Source organism: Seriola lalandi, unplaced genomic scaffold (assembly GCF_002814215.2).
Source record: "Seriola lalandi dorsalis isolate HSWRI2012SDOR001 ecotype SW California unplaced genomic scaffold, Sedor1 jcf7180002054133, whole genome shotgun sequence".
Classification (NCBI taxonomy): domain Eukaryota; kingdom Metazoa; phylum Chordata; class Actinopteri; order Carangiformes; family Carangidae; genus Seriola; species Seriola lalandi.
The window spans coordinates 196,201-217,995 of NW_019524686.1; the positions used below are offsets into that span (position 1 = coordinate 196,201).

The window sequence follows — 21,795 nt, forward strand, 5'->3', positions numbered from 1 at the left end:
CTTTTTATTATTGTTATATGAATGGTGACTTTATCAACTATTACTTTTTACCATTAAATGGGGGCATTTCAATCTTTTAATGACACTAAATTATTACTTAGACCCCCCTTTCATACTGAAATATTTTCTAAATGGGCAGCACTTTAGTGTAATATAAATATGTTGCATTGTTACTAGGAAGGAAAATGGACCTTAAAATGTCAATTCCTCAGCATCTAGTGGCCACTAGAGGAACTGCAGCTCAAGTCACTAAGGTGTTATCCTCTGCATGTTATCTTCAGTTTCTCTTGAGTAAACACAAATTCTAAAAAAAAAACATAAAACAGTCTGTTTAAATAATGAGTCTTCCTCCAATTAATCTGTACTTATTGACTGTAGATGTTTAAGTGCATTACATTTAAAGCAGCCGGATGTTGAAAATTTGGCATATATAAGAAAAGAACAAAATGTGATATTCAGGCTCTCAAGAGCAGCCTGCAGCTTCAGAAATGTTATGGTGCACAGCACACTCTAGTGTTCTGTTTCTGGAACTTTAAACACAAAGCTTCATAACATTCAGACCAAAACGTTACAGAAAGGCAATAATATTTTATTCAAATGATGAACAAGATACAGTATGTATAGAAGAATTAATTTAAAGGTCTAATTTTGTTGTCAGAGACCTCTCATGCTATGACAATACAGTGGTATGTGTTCAGTATGTTGGCATGCATTTAGGGGAAAAGAGCCCCCAAAGCTCTCAATAAAATTAATGACACTATAGAATTCAAAACCATGTGAACAATAAAGGTTAATCACTCACTGTTGCCTGGCTATTCTGACGAGAATGGGCCAAGACTGCATTGAAACATACTACAAGTTTAAATATTGTATGTATAAAATATTTATCATACAGCTTTTTTTGTGGCTTGCACTGTCACCCAAGATTCAGACCCAAACTGTCCTTCGGTTCATTCCTGTTGGTCATGGAGGGAAAAATATTCACATAAAAGCCTAATGCCTGTTCTTATTTTACTCAGGGTGAAAACTTACATAGGTAACAATAGTTGATAGCAAATGACAATATATCCTAATATGTTATCTTTCATAAATGTGTGGAGAGCAAAATGTTTAAATGAAAATTCAAAAGTTCAGCATAGTAATTTTATGGAAATTTAAAGCCGGATTGGTTGTCTCTGTTTGCAGCACTCCACAGTGAAGAGCACAAGTTAATAAGACTTAAACCTTGGGTAAGCAAAGGTGAAACGATTCGGTCAACCTCATAAAGCCCTCCTCATCCATCCAGTGAGTTTGCACACTGTATGTGACAATCTGACAGAGCATACCATTGCACCATACAAAGAAAGACACATCATATGCATAGTACTAGTCTTAAGAAACAGACATATAGTACGTACAGTTCAGAGTGACATGCAAGTAGTAAGGTAAAAAAAAAAAAAATCCAAAGTCCCTTTCTCATAACTTTAGCACTTAAGTGCTGAAGTTATTAGTGTATGGAAGCATTAAATGTTATAATCAATATTGTGTCAATATTCTATGTTAACTAGAGACACATCATGTGACTTTATCTATTCTAGCTCTAATGTCTTTGAGAAAATGAAGAAATCGTAGAGTAAACAAAAGGAACAGAAGTGGGGAAATGCTGATTTACTGCATTGGGATCATCTAAAATGAAGGACATGAATAAATAAAAAAGTACTTTTAATTAATTAGAAATATTTGCAGAGTGGCCTACTCCTCCAACCAAAGATGACAACGGTTTTTACAGCAGTTCAACGCTTCTACAGATATGCATAGATTTGTACAAAAAGTCTGCAGCTGCACTATGCTTCCATCTCAAAACCTACAGCGGGAGCCAGCTCTTGTAGTTCAATAAGAACAAATAGTTTAAAGGTTTGTTTGTTTAAGTGACTTAACAACATTATACATCACTCAAGGTTTTTGGTGTCCTGTAAATGTGCGGTTTTAAAATAACATCAGTAATTCTTACAATACAAAACAAAAAAAGTAAGAACATTCACAATTTTAACTTGAGGTTAAATTGTCACTGTTTTCTGTTTTCAGTCTACACACAAACATCCACTACGAGAAGAGAAACAAATACATGACACATCTGAAACATGTGAAACTCTGCTGTTCCGCTGCCTCACGACCTTATTTGTCCAAACAATTGGAGAAAACTGATTTACAGTTTAAACATAAAAAACTGTTTTAACCTACAGACTAATTTTGCACCAACACATTCTGTTTTTCTCATATGCATCAGTACTTTCATTACTCAACTTGTTGCAGCCCTATGAATTAAAAAATATATAGCAAACACCTAAAAATCATATGATTGCTAACTTAAAAAAGAGTCACTAGAAGCAAAAACTTTGCAAAAGAATAAAATCCCATTTTTTCCTATGCTATCTTGAATGCAGTAATGATGAATTTGATTGTTCACAAAGCACTGTATCAAGTGTTTTTAAAGCTTTCTACTGATTGTAGTAAATAGGAGACTCAATAAAGAGCCACTGGTAAGACTGAAAAAAGAAAAATTGCATCAAACAATTGTGTCTATGAGCGTGCCAGTGTTTATAAATAGCTTATACAGAGTTGCATTGGGAAAATAAACACATGCATTCAATGAAGTAAACATTTTATCACTCCCCTTTTTCATTTCAGGAAAACTGTACACATTATTCATATATTACAAAAACTGGGCACTGCTACTCTAATGCAGAGTGAACCAGACAATCATCGTCAGGAAACCTGCTGTACTAAAGACTGATGTCAAGGTGATGGTGAAGACAACCATCCCTCCCCACAAAACCATCATCATCTCCTGTTCCCATGCCCTTGTGTACCTGAAAGTATCCTCAAGTAAAGACAAGGAGAAACACAAGTGGCTACACTACAATAAAACACAAAACTGTACAGTTGAAGCCTGAGACAAAGCATGCTAGGGCTATCAATGCAGGCAGGATAAGAGGAGGAAACTGGGTTAGGTGATAAGAGCTGCAGACAAGTTCAAGGGTCAGGAGGATCCTCTTTTGGAAGTTTCCCAAGTGACTGTCACAAGTCCCACGCTAAGCCTTATGAAATGGAATAAAAGCTTAGCGGATGGTTTTCAAAGTGCCTTAGATGCTCTAATTTCTCCCTTTTTTTCTGCATCTAGCACGCCTGTCCACCTCCCAGGAAACGTACGTAGGTGTAGGCTGCCAGTAAAAAAATGTGAGTAAAGGGATGTCGTGCTGTGTGGTTGCAGGCAGGCAGATACCAGTGTGCATAATAAACACTCCGCATCAGGAAAGAGCCTCATCTTCTCCCACGTAGGGCAGGTCCATACTCCTCATGCCATCACCACTCTCCTGCTTCCTAAGTAACACACCAGAGACACACTATTAGTCAATGATCGGGGGAGCCCGCTGTCAATCATATATCACTGAGCAGAGAAATACATACTGTTAAGCTCAGGTTAGGAAGTGAAACCAACTACTACTATACTTTTTACGTAATGCAAGGCAGCAGGCACTAAGGAAACCTGGCAAGCTGCTGGCCAGCATCCATCATACACAAGGGGGAAGTCAACAAAATAAGGGCAAGGGAAGAGGGGAAAGGGGAACAGAGTTATATTAAAGATATCAATCATTTTTGTCAAGGAGAGACAAAGACATTAATTTACATGTCTTTTGGATACTTGTGCATGCAAGGAATGAGTAACAACTTGTCAAGATCAATGGATGCTCTGGGCTCATGAGTGTGGACAATAATGCTACATTTGTTTTGATTGTGTCAGAGAAGTATTCATTTATTGATACATTTTTAAGGTTAAAGTTTTATAATAATGGTGGGATTTTTTTTAGCCACATTACACATACTCATTATATAATGCCAATCAACACAACACAACATCAAGTATTACTGCAAACTTGTATCAACACCTCTCTGACACGGTTTCATCTAAAACATTAGATTGTGCAGGTGCTAATGATAATGTCCACCACCTGTATTATATAATTCTGTACTATATTATAATCTGTAGTATTTAACCACAGCTCACTTAACAAAGTAGCTTATGTGAATCAAATTTATTAAATTTTGTTAATCAATTAAATGGGATATTCTGCACTATACAGCACATGCTTCAGCAAAAGCACCCTCAGACATAAGAAACAAAATATACAGAAATATATAGTAAATCCTCTTGAAATACAGCTGCTTCTATCATGCCAGGGGTGTTTCAGTACACTAGCTACCACTTAAACACGCAAAACTTGTCCTAAAGTTATTTACCTTTTTTGGTTACAATGTATGTAGCAGTATCTCACATTGCCTGCTTTGCCTTTCCTGCAGGGCAGGAGAGGAAGGAGAGAAATAATAAGTCTACTTGACAAACATTGGCTGGCTGAAGCTCTAAGTGAGAATATGGTAGTGACAGCACAGTGCTACGAGTATTTTGTTTGCTAATATCAGTGCAAAACCTTAGAGACAGAGTTTAAAGCCTGTTGTGTTTCTGTAAACAACCCTTACGTGAGCGTTTGCCCTGCAGCACACAAGCTGCTGCGGTCCTCTTTACGGCCCCAGTCAAAGGGGTTCCCGAAGGAACGTTTCCTCAGCATGGTCCTCACCAGAATCTGAAAAAGAATAGTAAACAATAATACACAATAATATACAAATCACAACATTATTCTGAGAAATACAAAGAAGAAAAGCTTCATTTCCATTCTGTGTTTTGTTGTAACGTAAATATGGTGACTTTTATTTTGTGATGTGAATAGATTATAAGGCTTTCTATTACTTTGCATGCACTTTACAGCATCTAACCAACATATCTGCTGTATCAATGTTTTTACCAGACGCCAAAATCTATCATCCTGCAATACAACAGACAGCACGTGGCCTTAACAAGCCAGAAATTACAGCACATTATTTTGGTCAGATTTTACATTTAACTTTGTTCGGACAGTGAGCAGGTGTGTTTATGATTCATGCTGTATCTGCCCTTTCAATTTAAGAGCTAGTTATAGAAGTTCACAGAAGAAACAAAGCACTGAAAGGCTTTTAGTTTTTCCCAAACTTTCATACCTCTGCTAATATTTGGCATTAATTAATTAAACTTATGAAAATAAATTGAAAAGACGAAATGAGTCAAACACCTACTCTAGCACAAAGGGCTGAGAGGCCAGTCAAATAGGTGGTAGTAGTGTAGTAAGTGTGTTGTGGGGTGGTGCGATGTGACTGAAATATTGAAAAACAGATTAAATATCAGAACTTCAAAAAATATCCTTTATGTAGGATTTAGGATTCATTCTCAGTTATTTCACTTCCTGACGCCGAGAAGCCGAAAACAAATCAGGCTCAGTGTGGCTGTGATGTTCCTCAATGTGACAAAATCAAGTTCATAAACTCACCACTGTAGCCAGGCTGGGGATGTGTTTAACCGAATTCTCCACCTCCTCCTCGGTCACCTCAATCAGCATACAGCAGTTGTCATCCTCTAGGGGGAGGGGCTCGGCCCCGTGCCTCGTCACCCATGGGTGCACCTGGACACAAACATGGGAAGAACAAAGGAGTTCTTTATGAATGCCATTCTGATTCATTCGCACACAGAGGCAGTGTCTTTTGGAGACGCACCAAGACAAAAATGTATAGAACTGATGCAAGTGCAATGACTTTTCTAAAGTAGATCAAGTTAAGCTGTGCTGGATACACTCTCTGGAGCTGACAAACATTAGGACACATTTTAAAGTATATTTTTTTTTTTTGGGCTTTTATGCCTTTAATGGACAGCACAGTGGAGAGTGACAGGAAACAGGGAGGCAGAGAGAGAGGGGGAATGACATGCAGTGAAAGGCCGTCCGATGCGGGATTCGAACCGGGGCCGACTGCAGCGAGGACTGTAGCCTCTACACATGGGGCGCCTGCTTAAACCACTACGCTACACGACGCCCCGGACACATTTTATCCTCAAAAAACAAACAAACCAAAAATGTTTATGATCCATCACAGCACACGTGAGTCAGGTATCAGTATCAGGACATGCTGGCTCATGTTTTGTATCAGGTGGCTTATTACTGAACATCAAATTTATTTATTGCCAAATATTGGATGTCGGCGGATCAATTGAAAGAGAATGATTACCTTAATCTGTGTGACTGATATCCTGGTCTCTGGATTCTTGTCCAACATTTTCAGCAACAAATCTTTGAGATCATCTGATATGTCGGCACTGTTGAAACAGGAAGAATCACAGCTGAAAATTAATTAGTAATTACATTAATAACTAAATAAATTAGTAGCCTGCAAAATCCATATTTGATGTATGACTTTTAACAAACAGCCATTTAATTAAATGAACAACAGCCACTGGGCAGTGATGATAAATCCTGCTGCCTCCCTGGCTGCTCATTACAGATTTGATTACTGTTTATTACATGATTGTAGTGGGATCTATTCTACCTTTAACAGACACTGGACACATTTTTTAAGGGTGGGAATAATGAATCATCTCCTTCTAACATCGACCATGTCTCTCTCAGTGTAGTTATTAAGACTCTTCAAGCCATTAAGGACAATTTGGACGAGGTTTTCCTTCGTCTCTCTGGTCCACTAATAAATAAATTAAATATGGTTGGTTTTAGTTCAAGTGCCTGATTCCTGACTTTGATCAGCAACAGTCAGTGAATTTGGAAACTACTCAATAACTGAAGGTTCAGTTTTAGAGCCACTTCTTTTTACAATCTATATATTAATCACATTATCTAATCTTTAACTACCTGCGATGCACATTTGTATGCTGATGATACAATGCTATATTGTACGGCTAACTGCACATACAACCAAGTTTATGCTGTTCTCTAGAGCTAGAGTCATGGAAAAGGTACTGCAAAAACTTTCATGTTTCCACTGTTAAAGGATCCAATACTGAGAGTTAAAGAACATAAATACCCTGGTATTTGGATTGATGACAAGCTCATATCAAATATCATATAGATTGTTTTTTGTACAGAAATAATTTTAACTATGCTCTGTAGGAAAATGATAGCTGAAGCTGTTTTTCTTTCTCTTCCACATAATGCTGATGAGAGTTGCAGGCACGTCTCTGCTTCCACTCTTAAACCCTTGGATGCTGTTTATCACTCTGCCCTTAGGTTTATCACTGGTGACGTTTACAGAACTCATCATTGCATCCTGTACGGGAAAGTTGGTTGGTCCTCTCTGTCTCATAGAAATGTTTGTTTACAAGGCTCTAATTGGGAAGTTGTTTGCTTATATTACCTCTATGTTGGACTGGACTCCTGCAACGTACCAAACTGGCTTTCCCTGCAAGTCCCACACATCTATACTGACCTTGGAAGATGTTCTTTTAGTTTCTATGCTCTGACCACCTTGAATTTGAACCCTAAAAATAAACTCCTTGTCATCTGATTGATAAGCGTTCTGTTCTTTGTACCTTTCTTCAATTTAATGATTTCTTTTTAATATACAGCTGTGTTATTTCATTGTTTTCTTTCACAGAGGATACTTTGTGTCTAATATTTTGAACCATCAAGTCATTTAAAATGTTACTCAACATCACTGTAAATGAGAACCAGCCCAGGATTTAAATAAAGGCAATATATATGACAGGAGGAGCATAACTGACTGTTCAGGTAACACCACTGGTTGTGTCTTGATTTTCTGATGAAGACTGAGGATGCGCTCATCCATAAATGGACACTGTGAATGAAAGAAAAGTGTTAGTTTTAATTGAAAGACCAGCAGATTGTTACTGAGGAGAAAACTCTAAAATGAGAAACAACAGCACAGACTCACCACTCCAAAGGCGAAGCAATAAAGCGTCACTCCCATGGCCCAAACATCTATAGCCTTCATTAAAACAAAAAAAATAAAATAAAAAGAGTTTAGAGTATGTAACAAGAAAAAATATGAAAACTAGCACAGTAGATCATATATGTATACCAAGAAAATCATTTTTAAAACCAAAAAGTCCCTGCATTTCTGAAAATCATCCCCAGAGGGCACTAGTAAGCTGAGTACCTTTCCAGAGAAGTTCTTCCTGGTCTCAGAGAGCGCTTCAGGGGCGAGGAAAGCAGGTGTTCCCACTGTGCTTGTCAGGAGGGCATCAGCTCCCTCAAACTGGTTACTGACTCCAAAGTCTGCAATCTTGATGTGTCCATCCTCTCCCACCAACAGGTTAGAGGGTTTGATGTCTCTATGGATGATCCTCTGGTAATGCACTGATGAAAGAAAAAAATATTCATTATTACAGCAACACATTCACATTCGTAAAAATCTGCTTAAGGTACGAGATGATAAATATTCTCTTAAAAAGTCTGGGCTGTGAGGGGCATCTTAAAATAATAATTTCGCCTTCTGAATATTTAATTTTGAACAAATCATATGTTGGCTTAATGAGGAGAAAAAAAATGAAAATAGCTTGGGCCCATGTGGAGGAATCTCTGGCAGTGCACTTCAACAGGAAGTTGGATAAACATTTCAGCAATCAGAAGAAAGGAACACACGCACAGTTCCTGCTTCAGATGTGGAAAACCAAAAAACATATCTGTTTCGACAAGACTTTGGACAAGCAAGCCTTTATTCATTTTAGAAATGTGAAAAAATTAAGATTCTGGCTGTTTCAGTGTCCCTGGTGCAGAGCCCTCCCTCTCTTTCCCTCAGTACTAGTCTCCTAGACGACACTTCATGCAAAACCTCTTCCCCAGTGCTGAAATACATTAAGATCCACAGGGATGATGTGAAACGAACCCTGTGGGTGGCTAGAGTCAAGTACAGCACAGAGGAAGGACTTGTGTAAATGGCAGGGAAGAACTGTAGGATGAGGGCAGATCTTGATACTTGCAGTAAGAGCCTTCATCTTGATACCAATTATATCATTTTTATTTAGGCATTCTCAACTCTATATATAATATATAAAGTCTTTAGGGTTAGGGGTAGGGTTACAGCTAGTTTTATATTAATGTTTTATTTTGAAGAGGTCATTGTCTGTATGGCTAAAAAGAAAGTGAGTGTCTGTCTGGTATTTCTTTTCCAAGAACATTAAGGTTGAATTTAAAAGTGCCAGGGATACACCAATTCCTGTTAAGTTGCAAGTCAAAACTAATCTGAATCAGGATCTATATCAAATTACAGCTGATCAATCAATCAATACTGAATCAGCTTTGAATTTTTTTTTTGTTTCTTAGCATTATACTGTACAATGCAGTCGCAGGCTGAGGGAAGGAACAGCAGCAGGTTTGGAAGACTCACAATACTCGATTCCCCTGAGCAGATCCTGGAAGTAAAAACGTGCCTGGTCCTCACTGAAAGGTTTATCTGTCGGCACCTCCATCACAGCCCTGAATACATAAACATATTAACACACACATACACACACACTCAATTAGCAATCATAAGTAATGAGATTGAGCTCATTCCAGTGTCACAATCATTACCATAAAAGAGGCTTATCTTACCCTTGCTTGACCAGCTCAAACACTGTCACAGAAACACAGATGAGGTTAGTGATGAAAGCGTTTCATTTACCAAGACACAAACAAACTAAAAACATCTTTTAATACGACTTTCAAATGACCTTCTTTTATACTTGCTTCATGCATGACTGTATGACTGAATGAGTGTGTGTGTGTGTGTGTGTGTGTGTGTTGTCCTGAAGGCTGGCAGACTGGCCACAACGTACCCATGTACAGATGGTCCTCGCTGGGGTCATCCAAAACCTGGCGCCAAAACACAGAGAAATGAGTGTAAACAAACACACACACACACACACACACACACACACACACACACACACACACACACTCACCTTTTGTATGTGGAAAAAATGAAATATAATTGTTTTTTCTGTGTCAGTGTTACACACAGCCATGTTACAGTGTACTGCAGATTTGTTGCATTTGAGGTCTCAAAACATTGAGGTTTGCAGTCATTCCACACACGTATTAGAATGAGTTTACTGCTCCATTGTAATTTGAAATAATCCCTCATAGATATTGTTGTTTTGACTTTTATCTTTCCTTTTATCTGTGGCACTTTCCTGAGGCTTCTTTCCAAAATATTCCATTAGTGAGTTGGCAGCAAATCTTTGTTGCTCTTTGGAGAGAAGAGATGCAATCAAAAGCCTGTTTGTATACTTAGCTTTATCTTGAGCAGGCCTAATTGTTTTGTCACTCAAATGCCATGTCCTGATTTTTTAAAATCTAAATCTACAGTCATGCCTGCACCTGTTCTCCCTGAAATAAAATCAACTACGGTTCAGAAAACATTTGATTTTTGAAAATGATTCATAAAACATGTTCAGGAACATTGCTGACCATAATTAATTAAAATGTATATTTTGACACCACTCACTTCCACTAATTTTACTACATTGGAATGGTCCAGCTTTTTCAGGATGGCAATCTCTTGATAGACCCGCTCCAGGGGTCCTTTAGGATGAGGTGGACCCTCAGGAGCTGCTTTGGCTCCACGAGGGGGAGGTCTCCCTGATGAAGAAGAGAGACAATGTAGGTGAGCACAGATGAGAGGTGAGGGAAGGTGGAAAGGCAATGACAAGCCAGATTTCAGTACTGGTATGCAGTGTTCATGTTCCACTGTAGCATTATAAAGAGACTGTGCTCTCTGCTGTGTTAACCATCTGCCCCTGGCTCCAGACTTACGTGGGAAACCTGCCTGCCTCATCAGCCTCTTCTTGGACAACACCTTCATCGCCTACAGGAGAGAAGGGGAGATGGATTTGGATGGGGGGGGGTAAGAGAAATGGGTAGAAGGGGCGAGAGAGCCCAGTGGGCAAGAGATCCAGAGAAAGGATGAACAGAAAGATAGACAAAAAAGGAGAGCAAGATACAGTGGAGTGAGGCGATGCATATCTGACAGTGCACCCACTCACACACCTACAGATGAATATCCCAGGGCCTATAAATTTCTCCCTTCACCATCTGTGACTAACACTGACCAGCGTCATCAGGACAAAAGATTATAAAAGCTAGACTTCTTGTGTGAAAGGATGCGCGTACATGTACATGACTTAAACAAATATCAACATAACGCACTAATTATAATGTTTAGCAGTAAAATAATTTGAGACAATATGTACTTTGAGACAACCCTGCGATTTACAGCTATTTAAATAAAACTGATTTAACGTCTGATTTTGAAATTAAGACATTCAACAAGTAAAATTTTGCCACGTTTTCTGATTGACCATATAAAAAACAAAAGGACAGATACATCACATGAACAAGCAGGGCTTTCAGGACTGCAAAAACCAGTATTTGCTCCACACTGCTTTGTGTGTGAAATATTTTATTTTAGTGATTATAGTATATCATTAATAATAATAAATGATCTGACCCTGACCATTTCTTGAACAGTTAACCTAACTGACAACCATCACGGCATGGTGTTGAACTGAGAGCACAGTGTGACACAGCTACATTGATCGAGGAGGATATTTTCCCTGCTCGGGGCGAATAGACTGTTTTTTTAATAGCCTCTATGCCCTCGGTTATTATGGCAATGATATAATCACTGAATGAGACATGTGGGCTTTGTCACTTGGGAGGAATATTATAATAATCCCCATGTCATTGTCTGTCAATATCGCGCAGCTTAATGAGAACTGCAGCAATAATCATGAGCAGAAAACAGAAAAGCTTGAGCTGATTTTTTATTACAATACAGCACAGCAAGGCACAATTAACTGGAGACATTTTCAAATGCAGAGGTTTCACATAAAATCACACCAGTAAATGTGACGAGGGGGTTTGATTATTATGAGGTTTGCCTGTGTGTGTGAGAGAGACAAGTGATAAGGAATGAGAGAGAAGTGAGAGAAACAGAGACAGTGTTAATAGTTGTGAAGAGATCACATCTGTATTTGTGTGTGCGTGAAGAACTCACATAGTACGTGTTGTCATCCTCATTGTAAGCCAGCTTGACAACACCATAGGAGCCCTGGTCCAGGAGTAAGTAAAAAAGAACAGAAGCCAATGAAGTGAGATTGAGCAGCTGTTAATTCTTCATGTGAAAAAAAAGAAGAAAAAAAAGAAATCACACTATGTGCAAAGCAAACGTTCGACATACATACAAATAAACACAGGAACAAATACACAAACGCATACACAGGAGGGAAGTGAGTGGGCTGACAGTGTACACTGAAAGAGTACCAGCTGCTTCAAAGTGTGAACAGAGAAATTCAAATCATCTCTCCCTCTTTCATTTTTGATTTCAGGCTAATTAAGGAAACAGGATCTGGTTTGAGCTATCAGCCCACCCCCCACCCCCCAACCCCTGCCCACATACAGGAAATTCATAAATGTAGGCCCAATTAGTAGCCTGTGTGCACAAATTCATGCACAAAAACAAACAGAGGGAGAGAGAGAGGAGGGGTGGGGGAAGCAGGATCAGTTCCTGCTGGGGGAGCAGATTGGAGAAGCAGCATAGAGCTCATCCTACAGTCCCAGAGATGGCCTGATAACAGGAGCCTCTCCAACAATCCTGAAAGGCTCTAATTGTCTCCAATGAAAACGAAACCACACACATTAACATGCCTACCTACATGCAGAAAACCCACAATCTAAAACGTGCCTACAACTACACACTCCCACTCACTTACACACACACACTTACACACACACACTCGTATCCACTAAGCCTCGCACAACCCTTAGAGAGCGCTATTTATACCAGCCTCTCATCCATCTTCCAACTCTCCCATGGCCTGGTAGTTTACACAGAGTTTGGGAAATGAGGACAGCCGGGAGAGAGGATATCAGAGACTGTTACTGCATGTCCTTGATGATGTGTGCTACTTGACAGACATGCAGTAGGCGGAAGGGAGAGGAAAATGGAAGAGTCAGTGAAAGGGAGCAATCAGTGAGTCGTCTCTGATGGTACCTTTCCAATCTCATCTTTCAGCTTATACTGGTTGAGTTGAACACAGTCCTTGAAGAGAGGGATAAAAGAGAAAAGAGAGAAGGAGAAAATTGTTTCTTTTCAAATGAAATCACGTCACATTTTAGCTGCTCGATACCCTAAATGTATGTACATCATGAGTGTTCTGCTTTTCCTAAGAAAGCTACATGAAATCTGGTTCATTAAATTTCCCTTCAATTAATTTTTCTTTTTCTATCTTCAGCTCGTAAGTGCAGTCTTCTCAAGCATTCCCAAGGGTGCTCGATGTCTCCCAATTCAAGCACATCAGTATGACTCTGCAATCTCTATCCCTGTTCAATCTGTCATTCTCTAAGATTCATCTTAAGTGAAACCTCTACCTTGACAAATCCAGATTTGCAGTTAATCAGAGAGCAACTCAGCAAAGGTAAACATGGATAAATCCCAAATAAAGACTGGCACTTTACCTCTAATCCTATCTGCTAATCTTGCAGTCTGCCTGGGATTCTAGAGGTAGGATGGCTGCGGTGGTTTTGTAGCATATTTTGTAGTGATTAGCGGGGACTAGGCAGTCTACTACAGGTGAATTGGCAGTGTTGATACAAAACAATAAGTAATGTGGCCACAATGCTGAGAACAAACAGAACCCAGCCTGCAGAGAATAATTCATACCAACTAGGGATGTAGTGATTGAACCAGCTCCTCATTTAAAGTACCGTTCTAAATGTCATTTATTTGATTGTTGGTCTCTAGACTAGATGACTAAAAGACTTAAGTGCCAAGAACGATGATAAGATGATGTGAATACAGAATTCAGAGAATTACAGCATTACACGGCACATACCTTACAATAATGTCAGTGAAAGGAGTCTCCACTATAAGAGGATATTTGAAAGTATTTCACCTAATTACACCTTTATGAGCATTTGTCACACTTACAATATGTGATTCTGTGTATCACAATTCTACCTACAATACATGACATCTACCGGTTTGTGCAGCTACGCATGACAGGGATCACAGCTACAGTATACTGTAAAACCTTACCTTCACATCCACAAAGTTCAGTCTTTACCAGTGTGCTGCTGCTTTTAAGACAAATGCACATGTAGTTCTGCTCACTTTCAGACAAGTGCGATAAACTGACAGATGTTCAAGAGGAGCCTGGCTCTGTGTGAACATAAGTTAGTTTGTTTGTTCATGCGTAATGCTTTATGCAATGCACAGTCCTTAAGGGAATATACAGGTCAGATGGTACAGAGAACATAAATTATATAATCACTATTATTATTACACTAGAAGTAACAACATATTAGCTCATTTTTAGGGACTTCTTGATCACAGACAAACTGACTTGGTTCTACAGAGTGTAAATATTAAAGGAAACTACGGGCATCAATATGGCAAACAGTAATTATAGCATTATTATGTGTTAGCAGTATCGATTTTGCTACAACACATTGCAAACAGTAAAATCAACTCTTCAGAGGCCTTTAAAAAAAAACGTGTTTGCCTCATACCTGAAGGTCTGTGATAGAAACACTGTGGGACTCCACAGTGGGTCGGCGGGGCAAGCGTGGAGAGGAGTGGGGTGATGTGATGGGTGAGTAGGGTAACGATGGGTAAATATAGCGCCCGTTGAGTCCTGGAGAGCTGCAGGGTGATGTTGCACTTTGTGAGCGCTCCTGCAGAGATAGTTTCCTGTCTGACAGGTTTAATCTTCCCCTTTGCTCTTGGCTTTCTGGTAGCAGAGCCTCTGATCGGCCAACTGTGTGGGACAGCAGGTCGCAGGAAGGAGTCCTGAAAGTTGTCGCCACAGAAGAAGCTGGCTCGGGCGTCTCAGAACTGTCCATTTCTTCTACCTGAGATGTGATACATTTAAATTATTTTATTTCCCTTGTTACACATTTATGTACTGTATGTCATTCCTTCCATGTAATGGTATTATATGAAGGTCAATATACAACAATGTAGTTTGTTCTTATTTTCCAGCTGACATTTTACATTTCAGTTAAAGGCAATAGTATAATTCAAAATAGTTTTTTACCTCCCTCCTTTTTCTATATTTTCAAGATTGACAACATAATAGCAACACCTGTACAACAGCACAATAATACAATCAAATATGAAAGTCAACCAATAAAATACCTTTGTGAAATGTATAAATAAAACATTTTGTTAAGATTGTGTCAAATATTGATTCATGCTTTTAATATCCTGCTTAAGTGACAACACTTTCTTCCTACATGGTCTCGAAATCATAAGCACAAAGTGTTCACTTAATAAGTCTGAAGTGGGGTCTGGAAAAAATAGCACTATGGGCATGTATCATCGTGTGTCAAGTGATCCTTTCATTCAGCACAAACCCAAATGTCCAACTAGGTTACATCTCTGGGAGATATAGTGTTACCTGGGTGTGTTTCATCTTACCTCCTCCTCCTCCCCAGCCTCTCCAGGTGGCCTGCTGGGTTCGTACTCCGTGACTACAATGAGGGACTCCATGGGGTCCGGGGAGGGTGTCTCAGAGTGGGTGTTCAAAGGTGGAGCAGGACAGCTGCACAGCAGGTCAGGAAGGGGTTGTGAGGGCTGCGCTGAGGGTGCATGACTGCCGCAGGAGGCTGGTGGCTCAGTGGAGGGCCAGGGGGTTACGTGACAAGGAAACATGGTGCCTTTTCAAAAAGACTGACAACCACTGCTCCATCAGACGGGAACTGCAGGCAGAATGGTTCCTAAGACACAACAGGAGAAACTGCAGAATAAGAAAACACATGTGGGGAACAATTGCTGGCCTTTTAGACATCTGCTCTATTAACAAGTGAAGACCTTAGGGAGTACAAAGTACTGGGACGGAGCAAATTGAACAATGGACAGAAAAAGTACTTCCTGATTTATCTGCACAGTGTCCTCTTTAGATGGCTATCCTAAAAGAAAGACTCTTAAAACTCCATAAAATTAACAGTAATATTACAACCGCCTGCCTCCTCCACCAGCCGCTTGTCTCTTGGCCAACAACTGTAACCTTCATTACTGATAAGGTCAAGCCCATCATCCTTATCTCCTCCTCTTCACTTACTACATCTCCCACCGAGGAAGATCTCTCTAAACTTCATCTCTACAGCTGTACAAATACTTGTATTCTGGACCCTATTCCAGATTAGTTGATCTGTTGGATATAATTGATACAGTGAACTACCAAAGTCCTCTGCCCACCCGTATCTGAACTAGGGAACAGTGCCACTTTGGTTTGAGTTCTACCTTGCAAGGCGCCGTTCAAAGTGTCACAGCAATTAGAAGAGTCCAAGCTTCAATTCCTTTCCACTCGGGTACCACAAGGATCTGTGCTTGGTCCCCTGCTCTTATCTGCTCACATAGTTTCTCTTACCATATCAGCTCTGTCCTTCCCACCAGACAGCTATACTGTCTTAGCACAGATCTCCGCCTGCCACACTGATATTTCAGTTGGATGATGAAACGCCACCTTCACCTCAGTCTCCCTAAGATTTAACTCCTGGTGATCCAAGTCAGTCCTTCTGTTCAGCACAACATCAGTATCCACCTCTGCCTTGCTCTGACCAGCAAAGTCTATCAGATTGATGACCAACTACATTTCAGTAAGAATGTTGCATCTGTCAGTTGGTCATATTGATGTTGGTCAGATCTTATCTAACTCGATTGTGCTGCTCATCTCTTTCTACAGGCACTGGTCATCTCACACCTTAACTACGGTAACACTCCTTTGGCAGGGCTACCAGAATGCACTGAAAAACACAGAGATACATCTGGTCTTCCATAAGCCAAAAACAGCTCATGTCACTCCACTTTTTATTAATATCTCCACTGGCTCCCTGTTCCTACTCACATTAAGCTCAAGTCACTATTGCTTGCCTATAGAGTGGCCACTAGCACAGCACCCATCTGCCTGAGCTCTCTCACTGAGGATCAAGAGTCTACTCGTTTACTACAATCAGCCAATGAATGGCAACTCATCCTGCTGTCACCGCAAAGCAGGGAATCTCTATCCTAACTCCTCTCCTCTGTGGTCCCTTGGTGGGGGAACAAGTTACCTCACCCAATTCACACAGCCGGATCTTTCTGTCTTCAAAATTCCCCTGAAGACCTTCCTCTTCTGAGAGTGCCAACTCCCAATTCTTCCACCAAGTGACCATCCAAATAACATACTCTTTCTACCTCCCTCCCTCTCTGACTATCTCTCCGTCAAAAAAAAAAAAAAAAAACTATTTACTCTGCACATGTTTTACTTCATGTACCTGCAATCTTGTGTCACCATTGTCAGGTGTAATTTAGGTCTCAGCATTGTGGCACTTATTCTCCCATTCTACCCAAGACCAAATTTAATCAATACCAACATCCTGCTTTAGTTCAACACATAAACACACAACAATTTTGCAACCCAAAATTGCACTTCACTGAGGCAGGCTTTAACAAACAGTATATATATTATGCATGTATGAAGAACAAATAGGCCTACTGATAAACAACAACTTGCTCTATCTACGTATACTCCCTGTATTATTTCAATCTCTGTTGTAGAACTGTGGCCTTGTAGGAGGTGACTTAAAGCAACTGTGAAGTGGATTAACAGAAAACAGAGGGTAACTGTATCTTTTTACTCAGGAATAATTTAGGGGTGGCATAAATCCTGTGAAAAAGTATGACAAAATTTACATGTACATCTAACGTTTAATTACCTTTGCACACAGCTGCAGCACAGTGTTTGACTAGCCAGCATGAACCAAGTTGTGGGTGTAATGAAAGGGTGTGGGAAAAACAATCAGAGATGCTGTGCACTAGCTCTGAAACATAAGTAGGTACGGATCTTTCCATATGAAGCATCTGTGGAGTCTGGACTTTTTCCACACATTCTGTTAAGTGCTAATTAATGCATGCAAACACATCTAATATCGCTAAGTTCAGCTTTAAGTGGACTGATGTGATGCATCTCTAAAAGCAATGGTTCAGTCTGCTTTTCATGTCAGTTATACAACATGGTTAAATATTATCTACACAGCATCTAACCAAAATCTTTTTTGCATAATTTCAAGAGGGCCATTTCCATCTCCAAGTCCACTCGGCTTATTATCTGCTCATTATCTGTGAGTGGAATGGAGAGAGGAGGAAAGTGGGCAGGAAGAGAGAGAAAGAGAGGAAGAAAGAAAGACAGAAAGAGACAGACACATTTCCTTGATTTTCGTCATGGTTCTGACAAGATTGCGGCAGTGTCAGTGTGTGGGAGCTGAGTAAATCTCACAGACGCAGGAAAACAAAGGGAAAGCCATAAGAAAAACAAGACAGTGGGAACTACAGCCAAGTTCAGAATGAGGACTGTGTGTGGGAAGATACACCCACTCCAGGTGGCCTTCTCTACCTCCATTGCCAGCCCATATATAGTGATGTAACCTAACAAAAAAGAACGAATCACCACACATTCACAGAATGACTGATATCAAACATAACTGTCTTACAGACACAAACCCACTTCCTGGTCTTCTTGACTGACTAGTCTCTTTAATCCCTTTCACACATACTGTAAAACCAGCATTATGAATGTTAGAAACAACATTTGCCAGCTGCCCAATCTTTTCGACTTTTCTTACAATTCACAGTATTCATTGTAAAGGCTGTGCATTAAGAGGGTTGCTTATCGCTGGCATGGACCAAATATGCTCCTCCTCAAGGTCTATGTAACATTTCTGACACTTCTGACCTCTGAGTTTCTTAAAAGCAGACACCCTTGCAGTCTTTACTGTCCACCTACATTGATCAGTTTCATACAGCTGAAAAAAGAAGCTCTTGAAATCTAGTTACACTTTTAACACATAGAATCACTGCCACCAAAGCAACACACTGTACCCAGATAAATGGACTTAACCTCAGTGGAACACAGAAAAAAATAGAGACATGACCCTGGATGAGACTTGCAATGCACCAGCTACAGTAGGCTTTTTATATCCAGAGAAGAGAGGCAACTTTCCAAGCTTGACCTACTTTGATCTCAGATAAGGCATATATCAAGGCCTGCTTCCATTCACATGAAGAGGTTCTTGTGCAGCTTCTGCATTGGTGATGGTACAAAGTCATTACATTATGTCACTAATCGCAAAGCACACTACTGTACATCACTGCAAATCTCATTTTCCTCCCAGCAGGGTTTGGACAGTGGTTCATTTTGTCTTTGGCGTTGTAATGTTAGCAATCACTTTCTGGCCAGCAGGATTTGCAGCAGCATGAGAAATCAGATGACTGCCAGCTGAGTTGGTCTCTGTTCATGATTCGGTGTGAAGAGTCGTTGGAAAATTAATTTCTCAAACTACAAACTGCAGTTAGCCCCGCTCTCATTACAATCCATAACCTTGTAGCTGAGAAAGCTACTTTGACATAACTTGGACAAAAGTAACTCACAGGTCATTTTTTAAAAATCTGTGTTAGTTATGTCATCTACCTCTCACACAGACTGGACACAAACTAGTACAACACCCAAGCGCTCAGAAAAACACTTGAAATATCAAATCCCTCCTTGCTAGGTTTAGCTTCACAAGCACAAAAGATAAAAAAGCTTCCGACCTAAGTTCACCAAAACAGTGTAGTCTCCAATGTCTCTGAAGTTCCTAGACAAAGACACTGTATCATGGATAGATGAAGTGCAGGCTAAAGCCCCAAACTTCCCTGATCCCTGGTGATCACAGCAGCTCGATGAGGAACAGGCAGTCAGATTTGAGTCCCGTGAAACATCAACAGATGCTGCCCAGCTCCAGATGCTGTGCTGCGCCTCTTATGATAACAAAAGTCACATGATCTGACCTTCACTATCTGACAGGAGGGGAGGGGGAGAGAGGACTTATCAGAGCTTGCGGGGGTCCAAGCCATGTACAGCATTAATAACAACACAGACACGGTCCTACAGACATACAAGTACAACACAGGGCCATCTGGAGCAGAGGAGGATCCCCAGCTTCATTAAAAGATCAACAGGGCAACCCTGTCAGCGATCTGCGGAGCCGTGCAAGAGATAAGCTCCTGTAAATGGAGGGATGAGTGTCGTCGACTAACTTAACCAGTGTTAACACACAATCACAGCTGAATATTACTAAGAATCTGCACAATTTGATTGGAAGGCATGATATATAGTCCCAAAATACACCAAAGTTTGGCATTGATAACAAATTTTGCTTGAACGATTTCTGAATGATTATTGATGATCAAAATAGTTTTGTTGACCAATTAATTAACTGTTATATACAAGTCAACTCAAAAATTTCTTTTTCATAATATCTAAACTGTAATGCTTCTTTTGTGCCATTCAGTATATTTTAGTATATCTCAATTAGTTTCCATTTAATCTTTTCAGAAACAGAGTAATGAAGCTGAATTTGTCTACTGAGACCATTTGGGAAAAAATACAGTCCACTTGATGGCCAGAAAAAACAGAAAGAGGGCATTTCATGGTTGTTATCAAGAAAACTACGTTATTGTGCTTTTATGATGTGGGCATACATTTTAATCAGGAATTTTACAAGTCAGTTTTCAAGCTCCTGTCATAACATAACTTTTCTTCTTGGATCTGAATACATTTTAAAAGCCAAAAATACTTCAAAAATTGTTACTTTAAAACAAATTACAATGGGGTGCCTACAGACCGGTAGTGGACATGTTAAGGCGAGTTAATGACTCTTAAAAAGCGATTCATTATAATAACAATGAAAATAAAATCGTTTCTATTGCAGTCCACGGCAGTATTACTTTGAGCACGGGTATTAAACGTTAACTCAATCAAACCATTAGACTAATTTTCTTACATTAACTCTGCAACTTCAGAAATACAAATGACTCTACGTGATATACTGTTATGTGTAATTGACATAACAAGGTCTAGCTTTACTACTGCAGTAATGGCTAACTCACACTCACAACACTACAGCGAACAAGCCTCCGTGTTCTCAACGATTATTTCAAATTAAGAAGGAAAAAACGACTGATACCATCGTCTGAGGTCCCACCAAGCTAACTTAGCTCTTAAAGCCAAGCAGCTCAGCTAACGTTAGCAGCTGCCTCATCTGTCAAGATACAGATGTTGTTGGGCAGGAGTCAGTGATGCTAGTGAGACTGTGAGAAACGTCCACAGTACACCCGATGACAAAGCTACAGAAGACAACAAAACCCCAACACTTACTGTAAAAAATAAAAAAATAAAATCATACCTTAACGTGTGTCTTAGGCCATGAAGTCACAATTATGAGGTACCTTCTCCTTTTTGGCTGCGGTGTGAGCAGCGACAGCTAGCTAGCTGTTTGAGGAGCGGAGACTGTAGCAGACTGATAACCGTTGTAGTGATGGACCAATCCAGCTGAGCACACAGGTCCCGTGCTTCACATGGAGGAAGTGTTGACAAAACGGGCGGTGTGATAATATAAGTTTCAACATATATATATATTTACTCACACTTATAAAAATCCTACACCCACGGAGGAGGTGTACTCTTCCTTTAGTTCTCCTTTTCGTTTGACTGACGACCTCTTTGTAAAACACTTCGTGGTTCCTCTTGGGTATTTCTGCTACAAACACTTTGTAGCCGACTGGCTCCCCCCTGTGGTGTGTTTGAGAGTTGCACTCTGAACTTAGCCTCGTGATGCATTTTGATAAGTTTTTCTGTTTAAGGCCTAGTTGGCATTTTGTTGAGGAAACAAAATACATTACATAGTACTGCATACATAACCAGGTGGTATTATTAACACGTGCAATAATACCCTAAACATCTACTATCTGTGCAATTTCTTCCCCATGTGCAATATAACTGAGCACAGGCACCACCATTCTTATACCATTTGTTTGGTTATATAGACTGTAATGCGTCTGCAGTTATGTTTACTCTATGTAAAT

General features: G+C 39.8%; 1 protein-coding gene across 2 annotated transcripts; it reads right to left on the reverse strand.

Annotated features, from left to right (window-relative positions):
- Positions 1-573: 573 nt before the first annotated feature.
- On the reverse strand, positions 574-21,429 carry camkk2 (calcium/calmodulin-dependent protein kinase kinase 2). Of its 2 annotated transcripts, XM_023403426.2 has the most exons (18): positions 21,117-21,429; positions 15,331-15,629; positions 14,421-14,762; positions 12,904-12,951; positions 11,908-11,961; positions 10,665-10,716; positions 10,357-10,490; positions 9,686-9,722; positions 9,462-9,483; positions 9,256-9,344; positions 8,026-8,225; positions 7,801-7,854; positions 7,631-7,704; positions 6,127-6,214; positions 5,397-5,528; positions 4,516-4,619; positions 4,279-4,332; positions 574-3,360 (listed from the first exon to the last, which is right to left on the reverse strand). In XM_023403426.2, exons 2-18 carry the CDS (start codon positions 15,562-15,564, stop codon positions 3,288-3,290), a joined length of 1,791 nt encoding a protein of 596 aa, XP_023259194.1. In that variant the 5' UTR covers positions 15,565-15,629; positions 21,117-21,429; the 3' UTR covers positions 574-3,287. The 2 variants fall into 2 exon arrangements, with proteins under 2 accessions (XP_023259194.1, XP_023259196.1); XM_023403428.2 differs by lacking the exon at positions 4,279-4,332 and having other exon boundaries at positions 21,117-21,424.
- Positions 21,430-21,795: the final 366 nt, after the last annotated feature.